General features: G+C 39.3%; 1 protein-coding gene across 7 annotated transcripts in view; it reads left to right on the top strand.

Annotated features, from left to right (window-relative positions):
- ncam1a (neural cell adhesion molecule 1a) overlaps positions 1–22250 on the top strand; it is a 261782-nt gene extending 239532 nt beyond the window's left edge. For 3 of the 7 annotated variants that reach the window (XM_035666664.1, XM_035666663.1, XM_035666665.1), the window contains 3 exons: positions 13679–13886; positions 15506–15622; positions 20787–22250. In XM_035666664.1, coding sequence (XP_035522557.1) covers positions 13679–13886; positions 15506–15622; positions 20787–20907 — 446 coding nt within the window. In that variant the 3' untranslated portion in view covers positions 20908–22250. Of the gene's footprint in view, positions 1–2960; positions 4208–13678; positions 13887–15505; positions 15623–16217; positions 16680–20786 lie in introns of those variants that run through there. The other 4 variants (XM_035666667.1, XM_035666666.1, XM_035666669.1 and 1 more) reach the window with 2 other exon arrangements.
- The last annotated feature ends 1119 nt before the right edge of the window (positions 22251–23369 follow it).

Below are 23369 nucleotides of genomic sequence, written 5' to 3'. Positions count from 1 at the left end.
TCTCTCTCTCGCTCTCTCTTTCACTGCCAGGTTAAGTGGGTCTCACAGTTCAGGGTCCATGACTGACCTGAATATACAGTGTGTGGCCTAGTTAGGTGGGGAAGCAGCCCTGACAGTCTTTGCATGGTGCCACCTCCAACTGGAATAATTTTGTCTTTTCTTAACTGGAGACCCTAAAAGGCACCAGCTGCCAGTGCATGGCCCATAAAGAAACCAGTTATTTTCTTTTTCATGCGCTTGCTGGGCAACAGCCATATAGCAGTGGGAGGTTTGGATCATTTATAATACCACCAGAGCAGAAGTTCACATGGGCTTCATCCAAGTCAGTCCCATTTTAATTCCCATTATTACTTTAATTTAATTTTTTTGTTTTGGGATGTTTAATATTGCTTCCAAGTTTCTGTTTTTTTTTTTTATTCTTCCCTTCAAGGCACGTGGGAAATTGAGGTTTATTTTTAGCTACAACATCTGCATTTAATTTCAGTATGTTTCACAGCTGTTCTTGGCTTAAAGCAGCTGCTGTTTTGCAAATATATAGTGGCTATGTGCACTTAATTGGCACTGTGACGCAAATTGTGCATGCAGGGTTGATCCAAGGTTGAGTTTCAATCGGTTTTATTTTTTTTATTTTTCAAACACATGCTCAGAAAGCCATCACACACACACAAAATGCAAAAATCATATTGACAAAGTGATTTTAGTGTACTTCAGAACAAAGGATCTCTGAAACATCTCAGTGTTAAGTTGCCTCCTCTCTGGGAAAATGATCTATTGAATCTGTTGTGTTAAAAACCTTTATATAATTTGGCTTGTGTAAATGTTCTCTGCAGGTACAGCTGGGCAGCATTTGCATGCCACAGAAGGCAAAATGTTGCCCAGCTGAAGAGAGATAAAACATCATAATTTTCATGCCAAAACGCGTTGTTCAAAATAAATAGTCTTTGTAAATTTGCTAATACAGACACAAAAGTGGTTGTGTTGACAACTGATCCATCCAAATCTCCCCAGCTAAGGTTGACATTGGAGTAAAAACTACAAAAAAAACAGCTATTAACTTTTGCAGTTTTGATAACATTCATCCATCCATGTCATGGACTTGACCTTCATAACCAGCTTTTGTTTTGGATGTGTGGTTTTGCATGGGCCGTTCTCCCTGCCTTGACCAGTGGTGTAATGGTAGCTGCAGAAGTGGCTCTACTGTGAATAATGACCCGCCCTGTCCTTTCTACATGTGCACACATTCCCACCAACCATCTGTCTGCTGAAGTACTCTACCACAGTCATAGATGTCTTAGCAGTGCTCGTAGTACCGAAGAATTGTGTGAACAAGACAGGTGTTTGTCAAAATAATGGTTTCCTTTTTATTAAACACAAAAGAGCTTCCCCATTTGTTCAACAAAACAGTTTTTTCTCTGCTCTTTTGTCACACCCATGTGTCCTTAAAGAGATGACTGGCTTTTCCAATATTGTCTCCTAAAAATGTATTTTATATTCCACCAAATTGCAACAACAAATAGGTTTTGTAGGAAACATAAAGCCGCCCGGATTACAGTTAGATCAGCATAATGAGGAAATGTTTCTAATGAGCACATCTGCAAAGTTGCAAAATGTAAATCATAAAACAAAATGAACCTAATTTATGAACAGAGTGCTGCTATTTTGTCAGTGAAACGAGTTCATCAGAATAAAACCCATATCTCACAATTACAAGATTTCTTTCTGATGATGCTAAAAATATTGTGTTAAAAAACAAACATGCACATAATTTAATGATCTGTTATGGCCACATACAGACTTAACAGTTGGCTTAAGTTTAATGAAAAATACCTGTATTTGCAAAAATGCCTGAAGATTTTGAAATGAAAACAATGTATTTATTTCTAATGCCACCTTAGATATGTCTATTCAGTGCTTTACTAATGCGGCACCATAATGTAATGGGGGTTTTTTTGTTGCTTAAAATATCTTCATTTGGTTGCTTTTTCAAGAAAATATTGATATGTGATGGCTTGTGATTAAATCACCATATATTTCTGCCATGCCACCCCATAAATATTTCTCTTGGCCCAATCCTGCCAGCTCCACTACTCTGCATGCTTAAAAGGGAGCTGCTGATTGGATATTGAAGTTACTGTATTCGATTCAGTCAATATACCAGTATTTGGCTGATGCTTCCAAATACACATAGCACAATCTAGAGGCCCTTTTCTGTCCATACTTTCTCCATTAATTACCTAATGGGTGAATTAATGAGGCTTTTGGACCAGGTTTACGCATCAGTGGCAAGTAAGCATATACTTGCATTTATCTTACATTACACCACTGGCCATTATGAATGAGAGATAATAGCCTGAACTCTTGTGGATGTGTCTCGCATCCCGATTGTCATCTATCTTATCCTAAACTCTGCCACTAATCTGCACCATGACTGATTTTAAAAACTCTCCTTGTTTATACTGAACCTTAAAGCAGAGAGGTTGGACTGCCGTGTCTTTGAAATGTCTTCCTTTCTGTTGTCATCCCCCATTACCTTTATTTCTGTGACCCTCCATCCATGCCTGCCACGCACCATGTGTCTTTTGCCGTGCTACTAACATGCTATGACTTCTTTTTACTTTGATCCTCTAACTTAGACTCCCTTTTTATTCCTCAGTTCAGTCTCTAATAACCTTTCAGACTTGTATTTCTGTATTTCTGACCTTATTTTTCTATCTCTCTCCCTCTTTTCCCTCTTTCTCTCCTGCTTCCCTTTTCTCCGTGTCCTCTTCCTGTCTTCATGTGTGATCTTCTTGGGCACCTATGGACCATGACATTGCCATGCACGCAAATTTATTTCTCTGTTTTTGCGTTTATTATTGTTTGTTTTTTTTCTTGTCACACTTTACTGCTATGGTTATCACTCAAAATACTCTGATGTGCATATTAAAATATTTATTTGTCTGGTTGGTCGATAACCTCAGCTACCCTTGGTTGCCGATGTGTGACGTACAGTCTGGCAGCCCTCCTGCTGTCCATGCTGACTGTGCTCTGGCTCTCATAAACTGATTTTGTTCAAGGAGAAAGAGGATAGTCTGAGCCTTTGAAATCTTTGGGCCCAGTCTCCTTTGCTTTCTATGCCTTTTGACCCTTGTGCAGCCACACACAAGATAAAAAAAAAGATGAAGAGTCAAGACATTGGTTTCATGACGTTATTACAGGGTGCTCAGTACTTGCATCATTCTCAAATTTTGGGGATTTAAATTCTGTTAATATTTTGTTTTCATCTGTTTTCATGTTGTAAATGAATAGATTCAGAAAGGGAAAATTGGAGGGGTTTGTCAGTGGTACAAGTTAGACTTGGGTGCTCTGTTGAGATACATTGTAGACAAAGTGTTGCCGCTTTGTTTTAGATACGATTAGTAACACATTCATAATGCCTTAATGTGATCTTTAGAGGGGTGATGAAAAGAATAATTATCCTACACTGTCTGATTATGTGTCTACAATGTGCTAACCAGAAATGGCAATTGTAAAGAGACTTTTATTTTGGAATTTATTGCCTATTAAACAGACACATCATTTCACTGCTATGTCACAAATGACATAAAAGCATGAACACTGCATGAAAGCTGACACAAGGCATGATCCAGTATTCATGAATGTGCTATGCAGCTGCTTTGAAGCTCCCCAGTCAAGCATTATGAATGTGTTAACCGAAGAGAACAAATGCTGTGCCTAATTTCTGTTCTTTGGATACGAGCTTGAAATGTCCTGCCGTACAAAATGAGGAAAGATAACATTTGCAGAAAATTTTAGTATTGGTTATGGTCAGAGTATTCATTTTTCAAGACAATTTATTACTTTTCGACATTATAATATTCTCACTTTCAAATGCATTATTATGTAACCGCCTTGTTAGGAAAGGACATAAAGTTGTGCAGAAGAAACTAATCATGTTTTGTGACAAAGTGTACATACTCTTTTCAAACTGACCTTCAAAAAAAACTACAAGAAATCAGCTGTTTTTTGATGGTTCATGTTCTCTTTTTACCTGAAAGCAGAGAAATGTCTAAAAAATATAAATGCAACAGCTGTTAAACACTAAACATTTCATTTTCAATTATGTGAAATTATTCTATTCTCTGAGACATTTTTGTAAGTACATATCAGTGTCAATTTCCATGTAACCACTGTAGGGTTGAAATAAATTGTGTTTCTTTTTCTTTCATGAAAGTAATGGCTTTCTGAAACTTTAGCGACTAAAAAGATGTACTGACTGTTTAAGGCCTGGATTGTGAAGCTGATTTTAGACCTTTTTTTCCTCCGGAGCTTTAACAAAAATGTCTGTATTCTGCATTCTGTGTTGCATTTCACCACACACGACTGTTAAACCCAGATGTTGAAAGACTAGAAGCCTGGCTACAGCCTAATCAAAGAGGATAGGCAACAATATGCATTTTGAACAAAAAATGAACAAATGGTAAACAGTAGAGGCTTTGCAGTTATACACAACTTTCTAAGTCCAAGCTACCTCAGCTTCTGTTACTCAGTTTGTTTTTGCATAGAGGGTTTCTTTTCTAAAAAAAACAACAGTCTTCTGTTAAAATACACCATTTGCTAATAGAATGTGAGTTTAACAAAGTTTAACAAATTGTCTTTGTAAGCAACAAAAGCAACAGCTACTTTTGAGCACTATTAAAACCTGGTGGGAGTTGTTTTTTTAAATGATCATGGCAACATCTTTATCAAAATGGGGAGTTGTTAAAATTGTATCCAAAATTACACTAGTAGATGCACTTTTAGCTTTTAATATACCACGGAAGCAGTTATGTTATCACACCTTTTGAGGGAAAGAAACCAACTGTGCAAAAATACAGCTTCAGGGCAGAAGCTTGCAATAGTACGTTTTTGCTAACTAGTTAACTATCCAACGGCTAATCTAGCGCAAAAAAGATATTAATTTTAATATCCAATTAGTTAAACATAAGAGAAAATCAGGATGTGTAACGGCAACATGACAGTGATGGCTTGTTGAGCAGATTATTGGTCTAGCTAGCTAACAAGCTACTATGATCGAAGCATTAAATCAGAGCAATTACTACAGATGCTACTGCAACAGGTCCTCCAAACTAAACTACAAAATACATTATTTGTAATTGCCTTCCCAAACGACCCAATCTGAAGGAGTTTTCTGATGTGACACCCGTATTGGCAGGATGACATTGTTTTACGGTAGCTTTTAAATGATGATTCTTATCAGCATTTACTGATCTGTCTGTAGTTTTAGACACTGAAATGCCTTGGTTAGGGTCACTGAGAGATTGTGTTTTGGGTTTAAAAACCACTTAGTTAAAGTAGGGGAACCTTCGTCATCATGGTTAAATAATAATTACTTGGTTAAGGTTAGGGAACGATCTCAGTGTTGGTCGGTATCTGTCGGTAGGAAGTAGGAAGTACGGCATTCCTCTGTGTTAAACTCAAATACTCAACCAATAGCCTGCAGTGCGTCCACCTTGACCTCCAGAGTTCAACCTTTGATACTGCGACTACATGTAATTTTAGGCATTTGATCAAACAGCTGATTCTGTCGTTTTTCTTTGGATGCTATTGAGGTGGTTGAGCAAGAGCTGGAGATCATCATCATCATCATCAGGGCGTAGGTCACTCAAAGCCTCCGTACAGTTCCCATTTGTTCAACATTTGTTCCACACTCAGCTCTACTCATTAGAGTCCTACAGAGTTATGAGAGGTGACGCGATGCATAAGAGACTAGAATCACCTATGGCCATGATCAACAACAGTTCAATGTGAGACAATAAATAAAGCATTGATACATTTTCAGTAATCAGACAGATGTGAATGGTGATTGTTTTCTGTCTTAGTAATGAAAACATTGGAGAGCCTGCATTATGGAGACCAGGACTTTTTCTTTCAAGGCCAAAGACATTCAGACATAAGTCAGTTATTTGAAAACTTTCAAATGATATGGTGTAGATGAGATTCTCTTGTACTTCAGCATTAAAATACAGAAAATATAGTATCATTCAGTATTTTACTTTTTTTTTTTTTTTGCCATTGCCTGTTAGATATGTTCTCATGGGTTTGAAGTGTTTAAACCAAGCATACCATGTACTCAACTTACCATTTGAAAAAACAGAAACTCAAGGTTCCTTCTGAAGCGGCATCATTCTGTGGCAAAGAGCACTTGATTTCCAAATAGGCAAATGTCAAAAGGTTTCTCCTTCTGATTTGTAACCTTTAAATGTTGTTTTTTTTTGTTGTTTTTGTTTTTTAGGGAATTTTGAGGTGATTGTAGCTCAAGAGGCTCTCTTCCTGTAACTTAGGATGTAGAAGCACCATAAAACCTGCTTGCTTGCTTCAGCCTCATATACCTGGATGTAGAATAACATTGCTATGTGGAAAAGCCCTGTTCCCCCAAACAGGAATAAGAAGGCAGATGAAGAATTATATTGGCAAAGAGGGAAAAAAACAGACTTTTTTTCCCCTTTTGGTAGTTCCCTTTGGGCAGTTCTAATGTCTAAAAAATAGCCGGCTGGCCTTCCTTCCTTCCTGGGTTGGAATCTAAAATGAGACTTGTATTCCTTCAGTTTATTGTCCCTGGCACTACTGTTTAATCTCAAATAAGTTCTGTCACACGGATAATAAGAGCTTACGACACCCTTGAGGTGTTCTTTGTCACTTGTTGGTCCCTCCTGTTGTTCATCAGTGCCTACTGAGTAATGATAGGGCTGATCAGTGCTGAGTGATTTTCATTTTTGCTAATCAGGACCTTCATCTAAGTGTGTGCATCAGACTTACTTGCATTGCATATAAACAGAATATTTCTCTTCCCTGAAGCAAATGGTGCAGTCGCCCGCTGCATACAGACTACAGCGAGAGCTGCAGTTACTGTTCAGGAATTTAAGATTTATTCGCTTTGCATAGCCTAAAACATGAACATTCTCTGTTTGTTAGCTTGACGTGATTAATGAGATGTTCATGGATAGAATCAATTAAAATCAAATCAGCAGATTTGTATAGAAAATTAAGCAAGTTTTGTTTATTCCGATATCTAGAAATGTTCTTCCTCTGTTTCTCATGTCTTTATATTCTTAATTGTCATTTTCCACAACTTGGTTTTTTATTACAGAAGACTACATGTTGTTTTTGTTTTGTAATCAGATGGGGATAATTCTGACTGAGGGATTTTGTATTCAGCAAAAGCATAAAACAATCAAAACCTGCAGTCTGTTTAACAATATTGTCACTCTGTATTAAATTAGATGTAATATAGTTCAACTTTTTTCTAATGCTTCATTCCTTCATCCTCTACTTCATGAATATGAATCAGCAATTCATATCTTTTCAAGCCAATATACACATCAGTTCGCAGTGCCTGTTGCCTCATGAGTAACTGAAATCTTTATTTAAATGCTTGAAATCCCATCCAGCCACACACTTTCCGTCCTGCATGAAGAGTTTCCAAAGATCCTAATCAGTCAGAATGGGAGTCAGTTGTCAGCATCACTCTGCTTTCCTGTGCCCAAAAAGGAAAACGGAATCTGAAGCTCATTTTATTTTAATGGTGGTGCAGTGCCACACTGTGGCAGAGCTCTTATTGAAGAAACTATTGAAGAAGCCAAATAAGGTCAATACAACAGCCAGATAAAGAAGAGTAACAGATAGAAAAATGGAACCAAAGAACAAAGGGAAAACAATTAAATAATAATTGTAGTAAAAGAACAGTTGGGGTTGAAATACATATTCTCAGCTAACTGGACTGCAACATGAATTATTAACATGTTTTGGTCTATTTACAATTCCTACACCAATTTGAAATCATTGTATAGTTAAATCCTAGTTGGATTTCCTCCTTATATTTTCCAAATGTAGAGAAAAGGTATTTTCCAGACTTCATGCCAGTATAACATATATAATCTGTATTTACTTGCTCCAATTTATAAACTCTATGAACATTGCACTGTGAATCTGTTAAATATTCAAGTTCAAGTGAAATGAAACTACTCCCTAGACTGTGGCATTGATGATGTTTTTAAGAGGCTTCAACAGTGACTGGCTCTTGGTGAGTCCCAGAATGTTAAACCTGTCAGAGTTTTTGAGGGTCTTTTAATTTCTTGTAGACTTACCTCAATAACACATAATATGAAATGCGTGCTATACTACCACTATAGTACATAGTTTGTACAATTATTGCAGTGTAGAATTTGGACCCAGCATTAAGATTAAGTGCGGTTGTGCGTTTCTTGAGCGTGATGGCTGTAACCCAGGTCATGCAGTCGACCGCTAGGCGGGGCCCCTGGGTGTGTTGGAGGAAGGCGGTGGCAGTGATGTAGAGGGGACCTCTCTTCAGTGAGGGCTGCTCTCAAGATTTACACCTCAGTCAAACCATGTGTCCTCGCTGCAAACGATTTGAACCTATTAGTTCTTAAAATGGTGTTTTTTAAATCCAGTGTACTATTCCTACTACAGCATTTACACAAACAGGTGCAGCACATTCTAACTACTAAAGGTCTGCAAAAAAGCAATGTTTTAAGCTTTTAAAAGATGATACAGTTGCAGCAGGTTTCAGGTCATCAGGCAGTTTGTCCCACTGACTAAACACACCTTCACCTGATTTAGATTTAATTCTAGCACATTCAGGAGACTCATGCTTGATGAGCTGAGAGATCTGGTTGTTCAAGACCTTTATTTGTTCCTGAGGGGCAATTGGTTTGCTGCAGTACCAATAAAAAACTACAACAGACACACAAAGAAAAGCTTACAAAAAAACACACATACATTACTACACATAGTAAAAAAACACATAAATACAGGGGTAAACGCTCAAGTACAAAATTACAATATTGGTAAAAGAAAAAGCATAAAAAGATATGGTTGGAGATGTGCTGATGGCACCCCGTTGGTTGGGGTATAGTGAGTGAGCAGAACTGTTTCTTCACCATGTTCCTCTACAATGTGTTGTGCCATGCATTTGGGGTTTTTTGGTCTCCGCAGTACACAAATAAAATCCTCACTGCCCTTCAGATCAGGAAGAATGTTCTGATGTTTCACCCTCAGGTGAAATAAACTTTGCCTCACGCACAATGTCTTTAACTCTACTTCTCCAGTCTAATGTATAGTTTAATTTAGATTTGACCATGTAATTTATGGCCGCACCAGTCAACGTATTGAACATCATTTTATATCCATTTCCCTTGAATTCAGCCTGATATATGTGGTGTCTTTAGAAAAAAATAAATTTCTGTGTTTAAAAAAAAAAAGGAGTTTGTAAAGAAAGGATCACTGCAGAGTTAAAGAGGTTAAATCTAAATCTACCAAGTTTGTATGCATTCCATTTAAATCAGTAGCCACTGTTTGAATGCATTTTCAAGTGCTATAATGACATGTAAATTAACTGTCAATGTAAAGGTTTTCCATCAATGTACTAGCACACAAGCCTGGCAGATTGTCTATGCTGGACAGTGACCAGGTATTGATTTCTCAGGTATTCGTGGTTTTCAGTGAAATTGAGGCTTATCACATGCCGTCTGTTATCAGCAGTCTTCTGGGGAACTGGCTCAGTACTGTACCTGACAAGCCTGTAAAGAGAAATGTTTGTGTAGTCCATCCTGACGCGTAGATTTGTGGTTTTTCCCTCAGTGAGAGAACTCTGTGAGAAAACCCCCCGCGGCACTGAATACATGCCACATGATTTATTGTGCCTGTTAAAATGCAAATGAAGCAATGGGTAGAAGAAAAACAAGTGTTTTCTGCAACACTGTAGTCACCTATAAGTACACAGACCTGTGGCACACTCCTGCTATTTTGATCACAGCCATCAAGAGAAAATTAAGGAATGCACACTACAGTGCGGCCAAGGAGAGGAAGATAGTGAAAATAAATGAAATGTCTAGAAACTGACTATGGGCTGTGCTTTCACTTGAAAATGTATCTGTCATAAAAGTGCAGTAAACACAAACGTAACATGTTCTGAGAGGCGTACAAAATAATTTAAAAAGAAACATTATCAATCATTGCAAAGCCTGTGCTACGGAGGGTGTCTGCAGGGTTTTTAAAAAGTGCAACTGAATGTGCCACTGAAGGGCAAGCATGTGCAGGAAGAAGTCTATTTTAAAGTTTTAAGACTGAATATGTGTCAACAAGACTGTCCCACTTCAAAGTCCCAGAGAATTGTGGCCATCATTTGGCCTAATTTCTGTCAGTTTCCTGTTTAATGGTGCGTTCCGGGCACTGCTTGTCGACTCGTAAAGTCTGGAAATTTTACATGTCAGTGGTAAATATGTCACATAAAATAGACCAAAGTAATTGCAGGATGTAAATAATGGAAACAAACTTTGTGGCCTGGACATTGGGCTGTTTAAAGCAGATATTATGGGAGAAGTGAAATGTCAACTCATAAATGTAAACTTCAGTAATGGATCAGTGGTGTTATTGTTTAGTTGTGGTTTTATGTGATTGGAGGGGTTAGCTGGTTGCCATTAATGACAGTTTATTGGATAAATGTGCGTGTTTAGTGCAGAATGAGTGTTCAAAAATGCTTTCATATTTTACAGGCAGAAATTAGATCTATAGATACTCAAAAATGTTCTTTTTTAAAATATATATGACAGATGCCATGGCATAGCAGAACCATGAGGGATCAGATCTTAAAAATGTAATGTTTATGTCACTGGGTCTTTATTCATGATCATTCTACTTGTGATTATACGTGTAACGTTAAAGTGCACCAGTGACAGTGTAACAACACACATGCTGCATTGCAATCTGGTCCATGGAAGTAATTCTTGGTAGAGAAACTCCTTCTCTTCTATGATGAATTTCTCTTTATGCAATCAATCAACAGCATAAAGTGGCAGCTCTAGACACCCTTGCACATAAATTTGGAGGAGCTGACACTAAATCCTAATGCTTATGGCTGATGGTTTAGATCAAAGTTGGTTGTTGCTGCAGGAACTATATCTTGATGTGACATTACATTGTCTACATTTCTCCTATTATCTGTGATAACAACATTAAACAACAAAATGGGCACTGAATTGCAAGGTACAGTTTTCCTTACAATACTAATGTCTTTTTCATTAATTTTTTACTAAGCTTTAACAACAGGCTGCAGGCTATGGTGAGTCCATTATACATATGGGTTCACACTGTTGGTCCAGTCTTACAGAACTGCAAAACACATTTGCATTTTCTATTTCCTGTTCCTTAACCCTATCTTCAGGGACGTGGTTATAATCAGTGTACATAAACTTACAGATGGCCCCCAAACTTTTATGTTCTTTCATGGGACAACATCAAGGTGACTCTAAAAAGCATACCACCCATCACTACTCAAAGACTCAAAAGGCACCCAGCAGCACAATGTGGGTAAGTTGAGAAAGATTCAACTTTATGCAAATGTCCTCTGACCAATAGGCAACAACCTGGTGACAAACATTTGTGCTCATTTTGATTTCCTCATCAAACGGAAATGGTTGTTTTCTACTCTGCTCAACTATGAAAAAGTACTTCAAACATAAGGTTTGTTATGGTCCGTGACCTCCCAATTCTCCACCATATAACAACCTGTTCTCATCGACATCAGCGCAAGTTGTGATGCTCTCGTTTTAAGTTTTGGCAAATAATTATTAAAGAAAAATACTCCAATTAATCACTTTATGAACTACTGACAGTTGATGAACTGACTGAGTTGGATTCTGTTTGAATCCTCTGCTGATATTTTGTGTGCTAAAATGCACTCGCAGTTGCATGCAACGATGGCAGTGTGGCTACCATCTATTAGTCCGGGTTTGTAGAAATGTCATCAAATGCCAAAAACGAAAGATGAGAGCTGAGAAAGCCGTTCTTAAAATGCAAAGCCGGAAAGGCTGAGCTGCCTTGGACCTCCAAATCCTGTTTATTCCATCTTGTCTATAAACTACATGAGCATTTGTTTATGTCGAATAATCTGTGGGAGAAAATAACCTGCATTTGCACTTCACCCCTCAAAGTGGAATCATAAATGTGATGACTGCCTGCATATGTTGAGATAAACAGCTGCTCAGATAACCCTTTTTAACCTTTACGTTTCCAAAGAAAGTTGCGAAAAAGGATTCAAAGGGAAAATGTACGGAAGCTGTTAGTTTAACTCTCTTTGTTGGGTATACAAAAGTTGTGAGTGGAGGACTGTCCTATGAACCACATCCTCTATATCACCTTCAATGAAAAAATCTGTTATGAATTTAGTTTTCCTTTGATGTATTCCCTGCTGATAGACTGTAATTGCAATTAATGTTCATTTCAGTTCTTTGCCTCTGAACTCCGGTAAGAAGATGGCTGCTTGCAAAAATTCCTTTCTTTATACAAAACAATGTTTCCCAATAAGCGAGTTAGCACAGAATGTTAAAAAAGTGAAGATGTCATTGACCATGGCTTTTTGGTATTTATAAACCAAGGCCAAGAAATCTTGAAAATAATGTATTATCTATTGTTTGTGTAGTATTAAAACTGTATTCTGCTTACGTGAGAGATCTTGCACGACTTTCTCACATCGAAGTTTTCTTTTTCATGGCATGAAGTCAGAGTTTCGAACTTCTTAGACCTCTCTACAATGCAGCAGGGGTTTGATGATGTTCTAGTTTCAAAACACTGCCTGTTGAATAGCCAAACCATGTACATAAATCATGTGTGAAATGCCACTGACAAACAATAGCAAGCAGTTTTCTTTATTATTGAAATATCTCAACATCTACGAGATAGATCGGCACACAGTGTATCCTAATGGCACTGTCTCCTAGAAATCGCGTTTATGTTTCTAATTTGCAGCAACAAGCCATGACCACCTCCCTATGAATTCCATCAGGTACAATAACGTAGCACTTTGTTCAATGGAAAATACCTTTAATCATCATCCTGGTAGCAATTACCTCTTCCTCAAAATATGACTGGCAAAGCAAATGAGATGTATATGAACATTATTTATAGCAGACAGGGTTGATCCTGATGACTATGGTGTGATCATCAGGCTTTTTTTCTTGCTCAAATGTCTCAGCAACTACTGGATGGATTGCCATAAAATTTGGTACTGACGTTCATATCCATATCTTTTAAGTCATAAATACACGTCACAAGCCCTCTGTGACACCTGTGACAAACAAACGGGTTAGTATTAAAGGGTTATAGTGCTAATCTTAAAATGATATTTGCTTTGTGTTTAGTATACTATCACCCACCTCTTATTAAAGAAACCGATATAGAACCCTAGAAGTTTTGTAGATGCAGTTTGTCTTCACATACTGATTTAGATGTGTGTTTTTTAATCTTTGGAAGTTATGTGATTGTGAAATTACACACCTCAAGTGTGTCGGCCGTGATGATTTTCAAGATTAAATACCAAGTTTCTATAGTGAAAGCAGAGATGAGGGTATTATTGTATTTCTTAGTTTTCTGGTGGCATGATTTGTCTCCAAATTCCCTCTGAAAGGAACGACACACTTGAGATCTTGACAACTGAAACCTGAAGCAGTGTATTAAAAGCTTGACTGCATTCCTCATCATCTCTCTCCTTCTCTCTCTCTAACTTTCTCTCTGTCCCCTCTCCTTCATATTGAACCCTTTCCTCTCCCCTAACTCCTCTTCTCCTCCTGTCTTTCTTGCCTGTTGTGCTTTGGTGTCCCCTCTCCCTGTCCTTGCCCTTCAGATGCCATGGGCGGTGGTTCAGGTCTGGGCACCGGAGCCATCGTAGGCATCCTCATTGTTGTCTTTTTCCTGCTGTTGGTGGGAGTGGACGTCACCTGCTACTTCCTCAACAAATGTGGACTCCTCATGTGCATTGCTGTAAACTTCTGTGGGAAGGCCGGGCCGGGTGCTAAGAGCAAGGACATTGAGGAGGGCAAGGCAGCATTCACGTAAGTTAGCCTCATCTTTGCCAGTTAAGATGTATGGCCTAAAGCTGCACTAATCAGTATCTTAGGGATGCACAATATTGGATTTGATCTGATTTTGTTGTTTTTCCTATGGTACGGCGCACGCTCCCCTCCTGCGCTGTTTTCTAGCAGCTTTTAGACAAATATTTTTTTGAATTTTTCAGTACAGAGTCAAACACTCATCATTGTCACAATTGGCCCAGACAGCCAATCAAATCAAGCATGAGGCAGGCTTTACTACTACCACTTTCTTTCTGTTTCGATGCCGTTTGCTATGCCGGTAAATAGGTGTGCTTGAATCCACTTTTCATATATATACGATCGCACATGCAGCTCCGCTCCGCAGGTAAACCAGCTGTTTCTTTCCTGACACTCTTTGCCAAGGTGATTTTGAAGCAGCCACACCTGTAGTGGTGTGTCTCTGCGCTGGATGTGTAACCAACAAAATTAAGTTTAAAAACCTCCTTCCATCCAGGATAATTCCATAGCCCTTGCTATGATACAGAAACATTTATCTGAGGCTACAGCCCAGTAAATTGAATTTACTACATCTCAGCTACATGCTACTTTATTTAGCTCACCTAGACTACATGTTGCTTTTCCTCGATTACACAAATAATGGAATTTTAGCTCTATAGTACAAGGATGTTTTGATCAACTATGGGGGATAAATTCCAGATTGAAATTGTGATAGCAGTGTTTTATTTATCCTTTTAAACATCTAATCACGTTGAAATTCTGTTTATTGCATGTTAGCTCATGTTTGATCCAAACTTCTGTTCAATATATGGAACTGTCTCTCATTGTTCCAGCTGTACACTTCACAACACAGCACAACAAATAAATATTTCAGGTAAACAGCTCACATCAAACAGATTTATTGAGAATGAATCCATGATACGTACAGAGTTGATATTTGGCACTGACGTGTCACTCGCAGCAAGCAAGCGCTTTAAAGCTCAGCTCAATCAGAGATCAGCTTGATGATAGCAGACAAGCCCCCAGGGGGAAACCTACAATCAGAGCCTGCAGGTGGATGTGAGGTGGAGGATGATCAAATGTTAGAGAGATGAGTGAAAGAATGAGAGAGTGTGTTTGACAGCTTAAAGGACTGTAGTGTCTTTGCATGTTTTAGCCTATTAATCAAAAATTTTAAATTGCTGCCGATCACCAGAATGTTCCTTTAAATAGACTTTCCGGTTACTGTACATTTGTGGAGTGGGGTGGACAGGCGTTCTAGAGGTGGATTATGTCAGTGTGTATGTGGGACACCGGAAGTTGCCTTCTCACCTAGCACACTAAAAGGTGCTGTAATCGAATTTCAGACTAGATGTCGCACTAGAGCATCAGCATCTCAGACCAAAATAAATGAGCGAATGCTACGGCCCACCACTGACAAAAACACTAGTTCATAAAAAACACTTTATTCAAACTCGACAGAAAGAGAATAAAACTCACCAAAACAGTCTTTGATAGTCTTTCCAATTTTCCAACAACAATCACCAACTCTGGTTTGTTCAAAATAAATCCACCCAGGTCCACCCTTAACCCTTAAACCTAGTGTGCTAGCTTGCTAACTGTCTGTTGCTCTCTGACAACAGGAAAGATGAGTCTAAGGAGCCCATTGTTGAGGTGAGAACAGAGGAAGAAAACGTCCCAAACCAAGAAGGAGGCGGTCACACCGAGCCTAATGAGACCACACCTTTGACAGAACCTGAGTGAGTATGGAACAGGACCAGTTCCCCAGACTAAGGGGCATCCTAGACTACCTTTTATTCATTTGGCTGAGAAGCCCAAAAGTAACACATTTTATACTTTACATTGTTGTGGGTCTTTAATTTTATATAATCTTATAGTTATCCTATAGTTTGTATAGATACCTGTATTCATCCTTTCACACCAATATGTAGCAGGGTCAACCGTGGTCCTAACCCATTCAGACCCATTCAGACCAACAACAAACCCTGCTGTCTCCTGGGTCTTTGCTTTATTGTGAAAACCATATTAGCATTCTAAACCCGAAACTCCAACATTCTCCCTGTAGGTTATTATTGTATTATTTTTTGTTTACCGCTCTACAAATATTTTGTTGCTAACATTTTGATTGTGTAGATTTTATGTTTTCACTGCAGCACTGTAGCACTCACTCTGCCTTGTTTATGCCCTGACCTGCACTCTCCCTCTACCCCTATATTTCTCTCGTCCTTTTTCTTTCTTTCCCTCACTTTTTTTGGCCCTATGCTTCCTCCCCTGTGCCCACTCCTCACTCCTCCCTCTCCTCCTTTGTTTGTCCTGCTCCTCCCCACCAAACAGGCCTGCTGCTGCAGACACCACCTCCACGGTGGTAAACTTGCTCCCCTCCACTGCCACTAACTCAGTTGCTGAGAGCTTTAGCACGGCACAGAGCAGTCCTGCTAGTGAGAGCACCAACCTTACCGCCAGCGCCTCCAGCCCAACCAAAGCCGCCCCTGCCAAGTCCTCCCCCAAAAACAGTCCTGCTGCCCAGTCTAGTTTGCCTAAAGCTAACACCCAACCTGATGTTGGGCCCCTGGTTGACCTGAGCGACACCCCTAAAGTTACCCCCTCGTCCAACCCAACACCCCTTGTCTCAGAGCCAGTCAGCCCGCCCTCTGCTAATGCCGACGGGCCACAGAGCCAGAGTGACCCAGTCAAAGCCCCTGACAGCACCCAGAATAAGGACTTACAAGTAGACGGCCCGACCAAGGATGCACCCAATACCCTGTGCACAGACTCGACCACACCAGCCCAAAATGAGTATGAACACTGCCATATCCCCATTCCTCAACTTGTCGCTTCTGCTCTGGTAGCATCCCAATAGCCCCCAACTGTGCCATTTTTAAAGGAAATATCCACCCGAAAATGCAGACACTGTAGTTTTGGTGTCAGCCTCAAATAATCACGTAGCTGAGATCAAACGGTTTCTCATGTTCGTCACATTGTGAAGGAGCTCAAGTGTACAAAGGTTAAAAATAACAGCAAAATGTGTCAGTCTCTCAGACTTTCATCCGCGCTTCAAAGCACTGCTGCCTTCTAGTAGAATTTTGATAGTGCTGCCTGATCACCACCTGAAAATATGTTTGGCTGTGGGCTTGGAACCACTATTCACTAAATATATATAAATATTACAGGAAAAGATCCACAGGCAGAGATACCAATGTCTCCACTAACTACAGCCTCATTATCCCTGAGTGAAATGCAGCCAGAAACCATGTTGCAGTTTGAAGAGCTTTCATTATAGACATGCCCCAGTTTGTAAAGGCTGCATGAATGGCCAGTAATATTGTCTTTTTGCATAAAATAAAAAACTTATTTTACATAAAATGCAAAAATGTAGTATCCAAAACATAACAAATACATAATGCTGGTTAAGAAAATTGGGTCCACCAAAAAAGTTATTTGCAACACCTGATCCCAGCATGCAGCAGGAATAAACAGAACATCTCAGATTAATGATTATAATAGGAACATTTAAGGGTTTTCCTTTAAGAAGGCCAGATATTGGCCATGAAGGTAAATGGCACAGTAATACAATCTATTGGTATGCCTCCAGCGTGTGCCTGTCTTCATTCAACCACCACCTCCACCCTCCACCTGTTTGTTTGCTCACACTCAATGTAGTCAACTTTTCTGCTACCATACAAATTGTTTACCTGATTAGTTGCTGCATCATTATAGGCAACATTTTTTTAGAACATACCATGTTCAAACTCCAGGTCTTCCAGCAATACTCCACGTACAAGCAGTCTTATTTTTGTAGTCGTGGCCATCATTAATAAAGAAGATAGTACTAAACAAGCAGTCAGATGATCAACAAATCTTTCCTTTTTAAAATCATTAAACACTATGTCCAATCTGCAATTCAGATGCAAAAATTTACAACACACAAATGATGTACAACTTTAAGTGTCCTCATCATTTATGGACCTAAAGCGGTTTAGATAAACTGACTCGGCTCGGTTTTTAAATTTGCCCCATCAGACTTTATTGTAGTGATGCTGCAGTGTTCTTAGATTACTTTGAGTGCAATGTTATCATAACCAATAGAAATGATGGTCAAAACTATGGAAATAAGCCTCAAGCTCTTCAAGTCATATGCCTATCCACGTAGTGTAAGCACTTTTCCATTATGCACTGTTTTGACTGCCAACTTAAAACAGTCATGAGTCTATTATCTGCCATGTTATATGAGTGAACACCACAGAATGTAATCTATTGCTGGCTGTATTTAATGCTTTAACAACAACCACATGGAAAAGATACAGCGAACAGAGTCCCGCTGCACAGCAAAAATGAAAAAATTTTTGTTCGTTGTATGAAAGAATGGAGAGATATCTACAGAAGAATACAATCCCTCTCAGTTTTGCGGAAGTGAATGAGCTTGTTCAAGTAAATTAAATACTTGTCACAAAGTGACCTCCAGCAGCACCACTTCATTGTTCTGTGTCCTCTACAGTTTGATAAAGGATACTAGATATTGAAGGCCAATTAAAATGCCAAACTCTGAATCTCAGAAACACGCCTCTGTTTTTGTTCTATTCCAGTAGAAATCCGTTATTTCGGTCATGCTAGGAAGGGTTATTATTTGGAGTTTTTCCCCAAGGAGTTTGCAGATGTTCCGGATTCCTGACACCCAGCGAGGATGATGAGAAAGCTATGGCAGAAGACGAATTACAGAGGCTTACTGACAATCAGTCCTCTTTCTCTCCCTCCTTCATCTCATACTTTGCTCACTCAGATGGCCAGAAGAAGGTGTCAGTGATGAAGTATGGGGAGTTGAGAGCTAGTTGGATACAGGGCTCTTGTCAGCTCAACATCACCTTGATATAACCAAACTTGTCATTGGAGGGATTTTTCTTCATAACTCTTTGACAGGGCTGAAGCATAGCTCTCCCACTGATCTATGTGGTGATCCTTCTTCAGCATCCCAACACTGAAATGTCTTGTCAGGCTTCTTGTGGGTTTATTGGATTTCTGAGTGACGTACTCCTCCGCAGGACCCATTTTTCTCTCTTGAGTAGAGACATATCTTTGCCGATCTTTCCACGTCTATAGACTCGTACAGATCACATACATTTTCACAGTCTCGCTACTCATATTTAAAACAAAGTTTCAAAACCAGGTTTCAGTCAGTCAGTGCAGCTTTGAATTGCTCTTGATTATGTGAGAGCCTTTTTTCAATGTTTCAGGAGAACAATAGCCTGGGTAGTTCTAAATGGGTCTAAATCTAAGTGCTTGAAGTACATTAGTTGAAAGTATAATTAACTTTAATGAAAGCGATGTAGTGTCCATTGATTTGAGAGTGACATAGTTATAGATAGTGCTGCATGAAGGAGTTTTATTGTTTAAAGGGCCGTTGGTTATAGACGATGGGTTCTCTCAGACTCACTGTGATAAATCTGCAGTGTTATCACTTCACTAAACCAGTGCATCGTGCTTTGATATTGTAAACCTAATCTCACAGTTGAACTGAGTCTGACTGAATTAAGCACAAAAATGAAAGCTGGTATTAAAATAAATTTTTGTGCAACATTCATGGCGACCTGAGACAAACCTCAATGAAGTCAGCCTGTGTATTGATGCTGACAAGAGTATACATTTAGTATAGTGGTTGTATAGAAGTGTCAATCATTAGACTGCTGTAGTTGAGATGTTATCAAGGTGACCATTTGAATTTGAGGGGGCTTGTGTTGTCAGTCTTACTGCTTGTGTTGCACAATTTTATCAATTGAGAACGTGAATACATTAATTTGGCATTGCAACATATTCTATTAACAATTAAGTACAGGTCGTGCAAGTTTTTGGATTTTGGTCAGTTAACAAAAGAATTAATACTAAGTGACAGCCACTCCTATTTACTTAAGTAAAGGGGTTTTGCTAGTGTTTTTTTTTTAGGATTGAAGGCCCGGTCTATTGGCTGTGCTTGTGTTAAATAACTTTTGTGGTGGCAGGTTTGGTAATAACCTACTTACTTCACTGCATAAAACTGGCCTGGTTAAGTCTATACGGCCCAGTATCTTTCAGATTTTATACAAAAAAAGATGACAGAAATCTGTTGCCTGATCATACCTAGAAAGTATTCACACAAAGTATGAAGACTTTTCTAGGAACTGTTTCAGGGCTGGATGTATTTATGGATCCTGTATTTGGGGCACTTCCTGGCCTAACTCTATAAGGTCCACAGAGAGCATGTATATGTGTCAGCAGGAAAGAGAAGTGTATTGATTGAAATTGCTATTTGAGAGCTGACACAGAGGACAGAGGAAGAGATGACTCTGTGTGACAGTGTAACAGTGAGCCACTACATTTTCAAAATGGAAGCCGCAGCAGCACATTACTAGAAAATATATTCCAACAAGGGTACATATGCTAACACCAGAAAATGTTCGACTTAAGCGAAGTATGGCTTTAAAGTCTTTTTCCATTGTGTCTTGGCTCAGTACAGACGGCGTGTAATCCTCTTGTGTATTGTAGTTTGTGTTGTAGGTTATGCCTCAGTCTTTCATTCCTTCATGCATTGTGCCTACTGTACCGGCCCTGTCTCATTCCACATCAGCATTCATTGTTCCTTGAAAATAGCTGTGACATCCATGTACTCTTATTTGATGTCTGGCTAGGATAGTGAGCTTGATCCCATTATGTGTGAAATTCATTCAGTTCCAGGAGGGAAAACAAATTCCCTCAAAGCATCTTGCATGTTTTCCCCCCATTTTTTTTTCCTTCTTTCTTTGAAAAATGACACAAAAGGCAGCTCAGAGCAGACAGTTTAGCTGTGAGAGAAAGACTTAGTGATTCACCGTTAACACAGTCTCCTCTCTTTTGTCTCTTTCTGGTTCTCTCTGGCTGCCGTGTTTGTCCCCATAGCGGTAAGACTGTGAAGGATGAAATCACCAAAGGCGAGACGGAGGTGAAGAACGCCACGACCGAGGTGAAGACAGTTCCCAACGAGGCTCCCCAGACGAACGGCAACGAAAGTAAAGCGTAATTCCCTCGACCCAAGAGCGACGGGAAGAAGAGGGTGGTTGGGTCAGGGAGGGTGGTTGGGTCAGGGAGGGTGGTTGGGTGTGGGTTTTTAAGGTTAAAAATGGGAGGCGGGGGGTCACAGTCACTGAAACCTCAAAGCAATGTCACACACCACCCCATCGCATCAGAAAAAAGCAACAGAAAAGCTAAAAAAAAAGGTTCATGGGTCTCCTTCTACAGTGTCTTCTGACCAGGAAAATGTAAAGACCTCATGCACATGCCTTAGTTCCTTTTACATCAGTTTCTATTTGTTTATTTGTCACAGAAAAAAGCAAAATTCACACTAGTTCACCCTCTCTCATATGTAATATTAAATTGATCAATATGGAACAGAATCTATACTATTTTCTCTAGATAACCATGGTTGGACTGTAGCTTTACTTCACAGATTACTGCCCTCTTCATGTACACACATAAGACTGGTACATTACCGATACTACTACTCTTAATGCAGTATGGTCATCATTGTGGTAATGAATTATGGGTCTTATTTCCTTTGTCAATATTTTGTTGTGTTTAAATAATGTGCAGACGTTACTGCCTATTTAGCTTTTTTAATGTGTTATTTCCAGGGCTAGAGATTAGAACATTAGCATGCCTGTTTTTGCAAAGTTACTGTATTTCTGTACATGTTGCTGTCATTTGGTTCCTCTTTAGATGTTTTTTTTTTTGGTTGTTTTTTCTTTTTTTCTTAAAAGTGGTCTCCATATGGTTCTGGTCCAGAAATCGTTTAGCCTAAGCTATGAGAAACGAAAGAAGACACCGGAGAAAGATTTATCATGCTATTAAAGTCTAGGTTCAGGGGTTTGAACCCTGTCTCCATAAAAGTTCTGTTTATGCAGTACATGTATATTGGTAAATGGGTTTGCCTAATACACTATGAAGGAAACGTACAGCAACAGCTGCAAAGATGATGTTCAGTAGCACAGCTTTTTTTCTTCTACCATATGGATTTCATAGAGATAGGACCAGGAGGGCATACAAAGTCCTGCCCCCTGTAGTTGGATTAATGCTACAAAATTTTGTAAGGAAAGTTAAAATGAACCAGATCTTTCTCTAACCCTTAACCAAGATCAATGAGTTCAAACATGGCCATAAAAATGTCAGTCATGCTTTAACTGCCACAGAGGATGCTAATATAGGAAATCAAACGAAAGGTCAGTGAGTGTCTTGAGTTCACTATGAACATATTGTTTCTTTGAAGATATGTTCATTGAGAACTAACCTGGCTAACATTATGTTTCCTTCACAATGTATTGGGTGTGGCAGTTGAGCTGTGTACGAATATTATTTTTAGGAGACAGGGTTGGGTTGGGTTGGGTTGGGTTTAGGGTAAAGAAATGGTCACATTGAAGATTGTAGCTGTGTTCCCTTCCAGGGGCCACATCCCTCAAAGTCCAATTTTCAAAACTGAATCATCAGAACGGGTCAACTCAAGCATCCCATTCTAAAGGAGAAATACTGCCTTATTTTGCCTGAATCGACCATTCAGTTGTTCATAATAACGCTTTCATTCCTCATCAACTCGTCAAAATATACTTATAGAATTCATGCCATAAACGTATGAGCTGGACCAATGAAAAGGTTTCTACAGGATGTAAATAAGGAAGCCAGGCTTAAAGTCCTCTGGTTCTCCTTAAAGTAGCCATGTAGGTAGTGAACGTAAATTAAATTATGTGGATAGATTTACCAGTATCATGGCACATTGATTGCCAGTTAACCATTGTGTCCTGAAATGAAACATCAGAACTATAAACTATCCTGGGCTGTTCGAGGGCAACTTCCTGCTGGTCATTTTTAACCTCACGATCTGATGAGGACCACCCATTAGTTTTGCATAAGGTGAATCCTCTGTAGGCCGTCCTGTCTCGGTAGTTCGTATCTTCACTGCCATCCCCGTAGAAACCACGTTCTTCGAAGGAGGTGGCGCCTGTAATGGGACACAGGTCATGTGTGAATTGTTAATATTGTTATTTCTTTAGGTCGATGTGAGAACACACCTTTATCTCCTCTTTCACACACACATACACCTCACCTTTTCCAGAGGGCTCCTTTAAGCATTTCGGACCAGTTCTTTTACCTGTCAGGTTTGGGCTTAACAGTGACTTAAAAGGCCACGTGTGTTTTGTCAGAGCAATTTCAGTAAGCAGGTTTCGACATGAAGTTGACATGTTTGTTGAAAGAAAACAAGCTCTTGCAGGCTTGTCAGCCAAACTCGTTGAATTCTTGACACACCAGTTTCCACTGCCTGGAATCGGTCGCGAATATCACATTCAGTTTGTTTCCTTGGGGTTAACCATCTTTACCTTCTTCTCTGGTTCATAGCCATTGTTGCCTTCTCTGTGCTAACCAATATTGTTCACTGCTTATAACTGACTGGTCTGAGGGCTCAGCTTTCTGAGATTTCTACACCTCTGAGTGACC

This window comes from Morone saxatilis, unplaced genomic scaffold (assembly GCF_004916995.1).
Source record: "Morone saxatilis isolate NCDOM2014 unplaced genomic scaffold, NCSU_SB_2.0 Contig20, whole genome shotgun sequence".
NCBI lineage: Eukaryota > Metazoa > Chordata > Actinopteri > Moronidae > Morone > Morone saxatilis.
The sequence above is the reverse complement of the archived record's forward strand: the minus strand, read 5'-3'. Positions and strand labels throughout refer to the sequence as shown.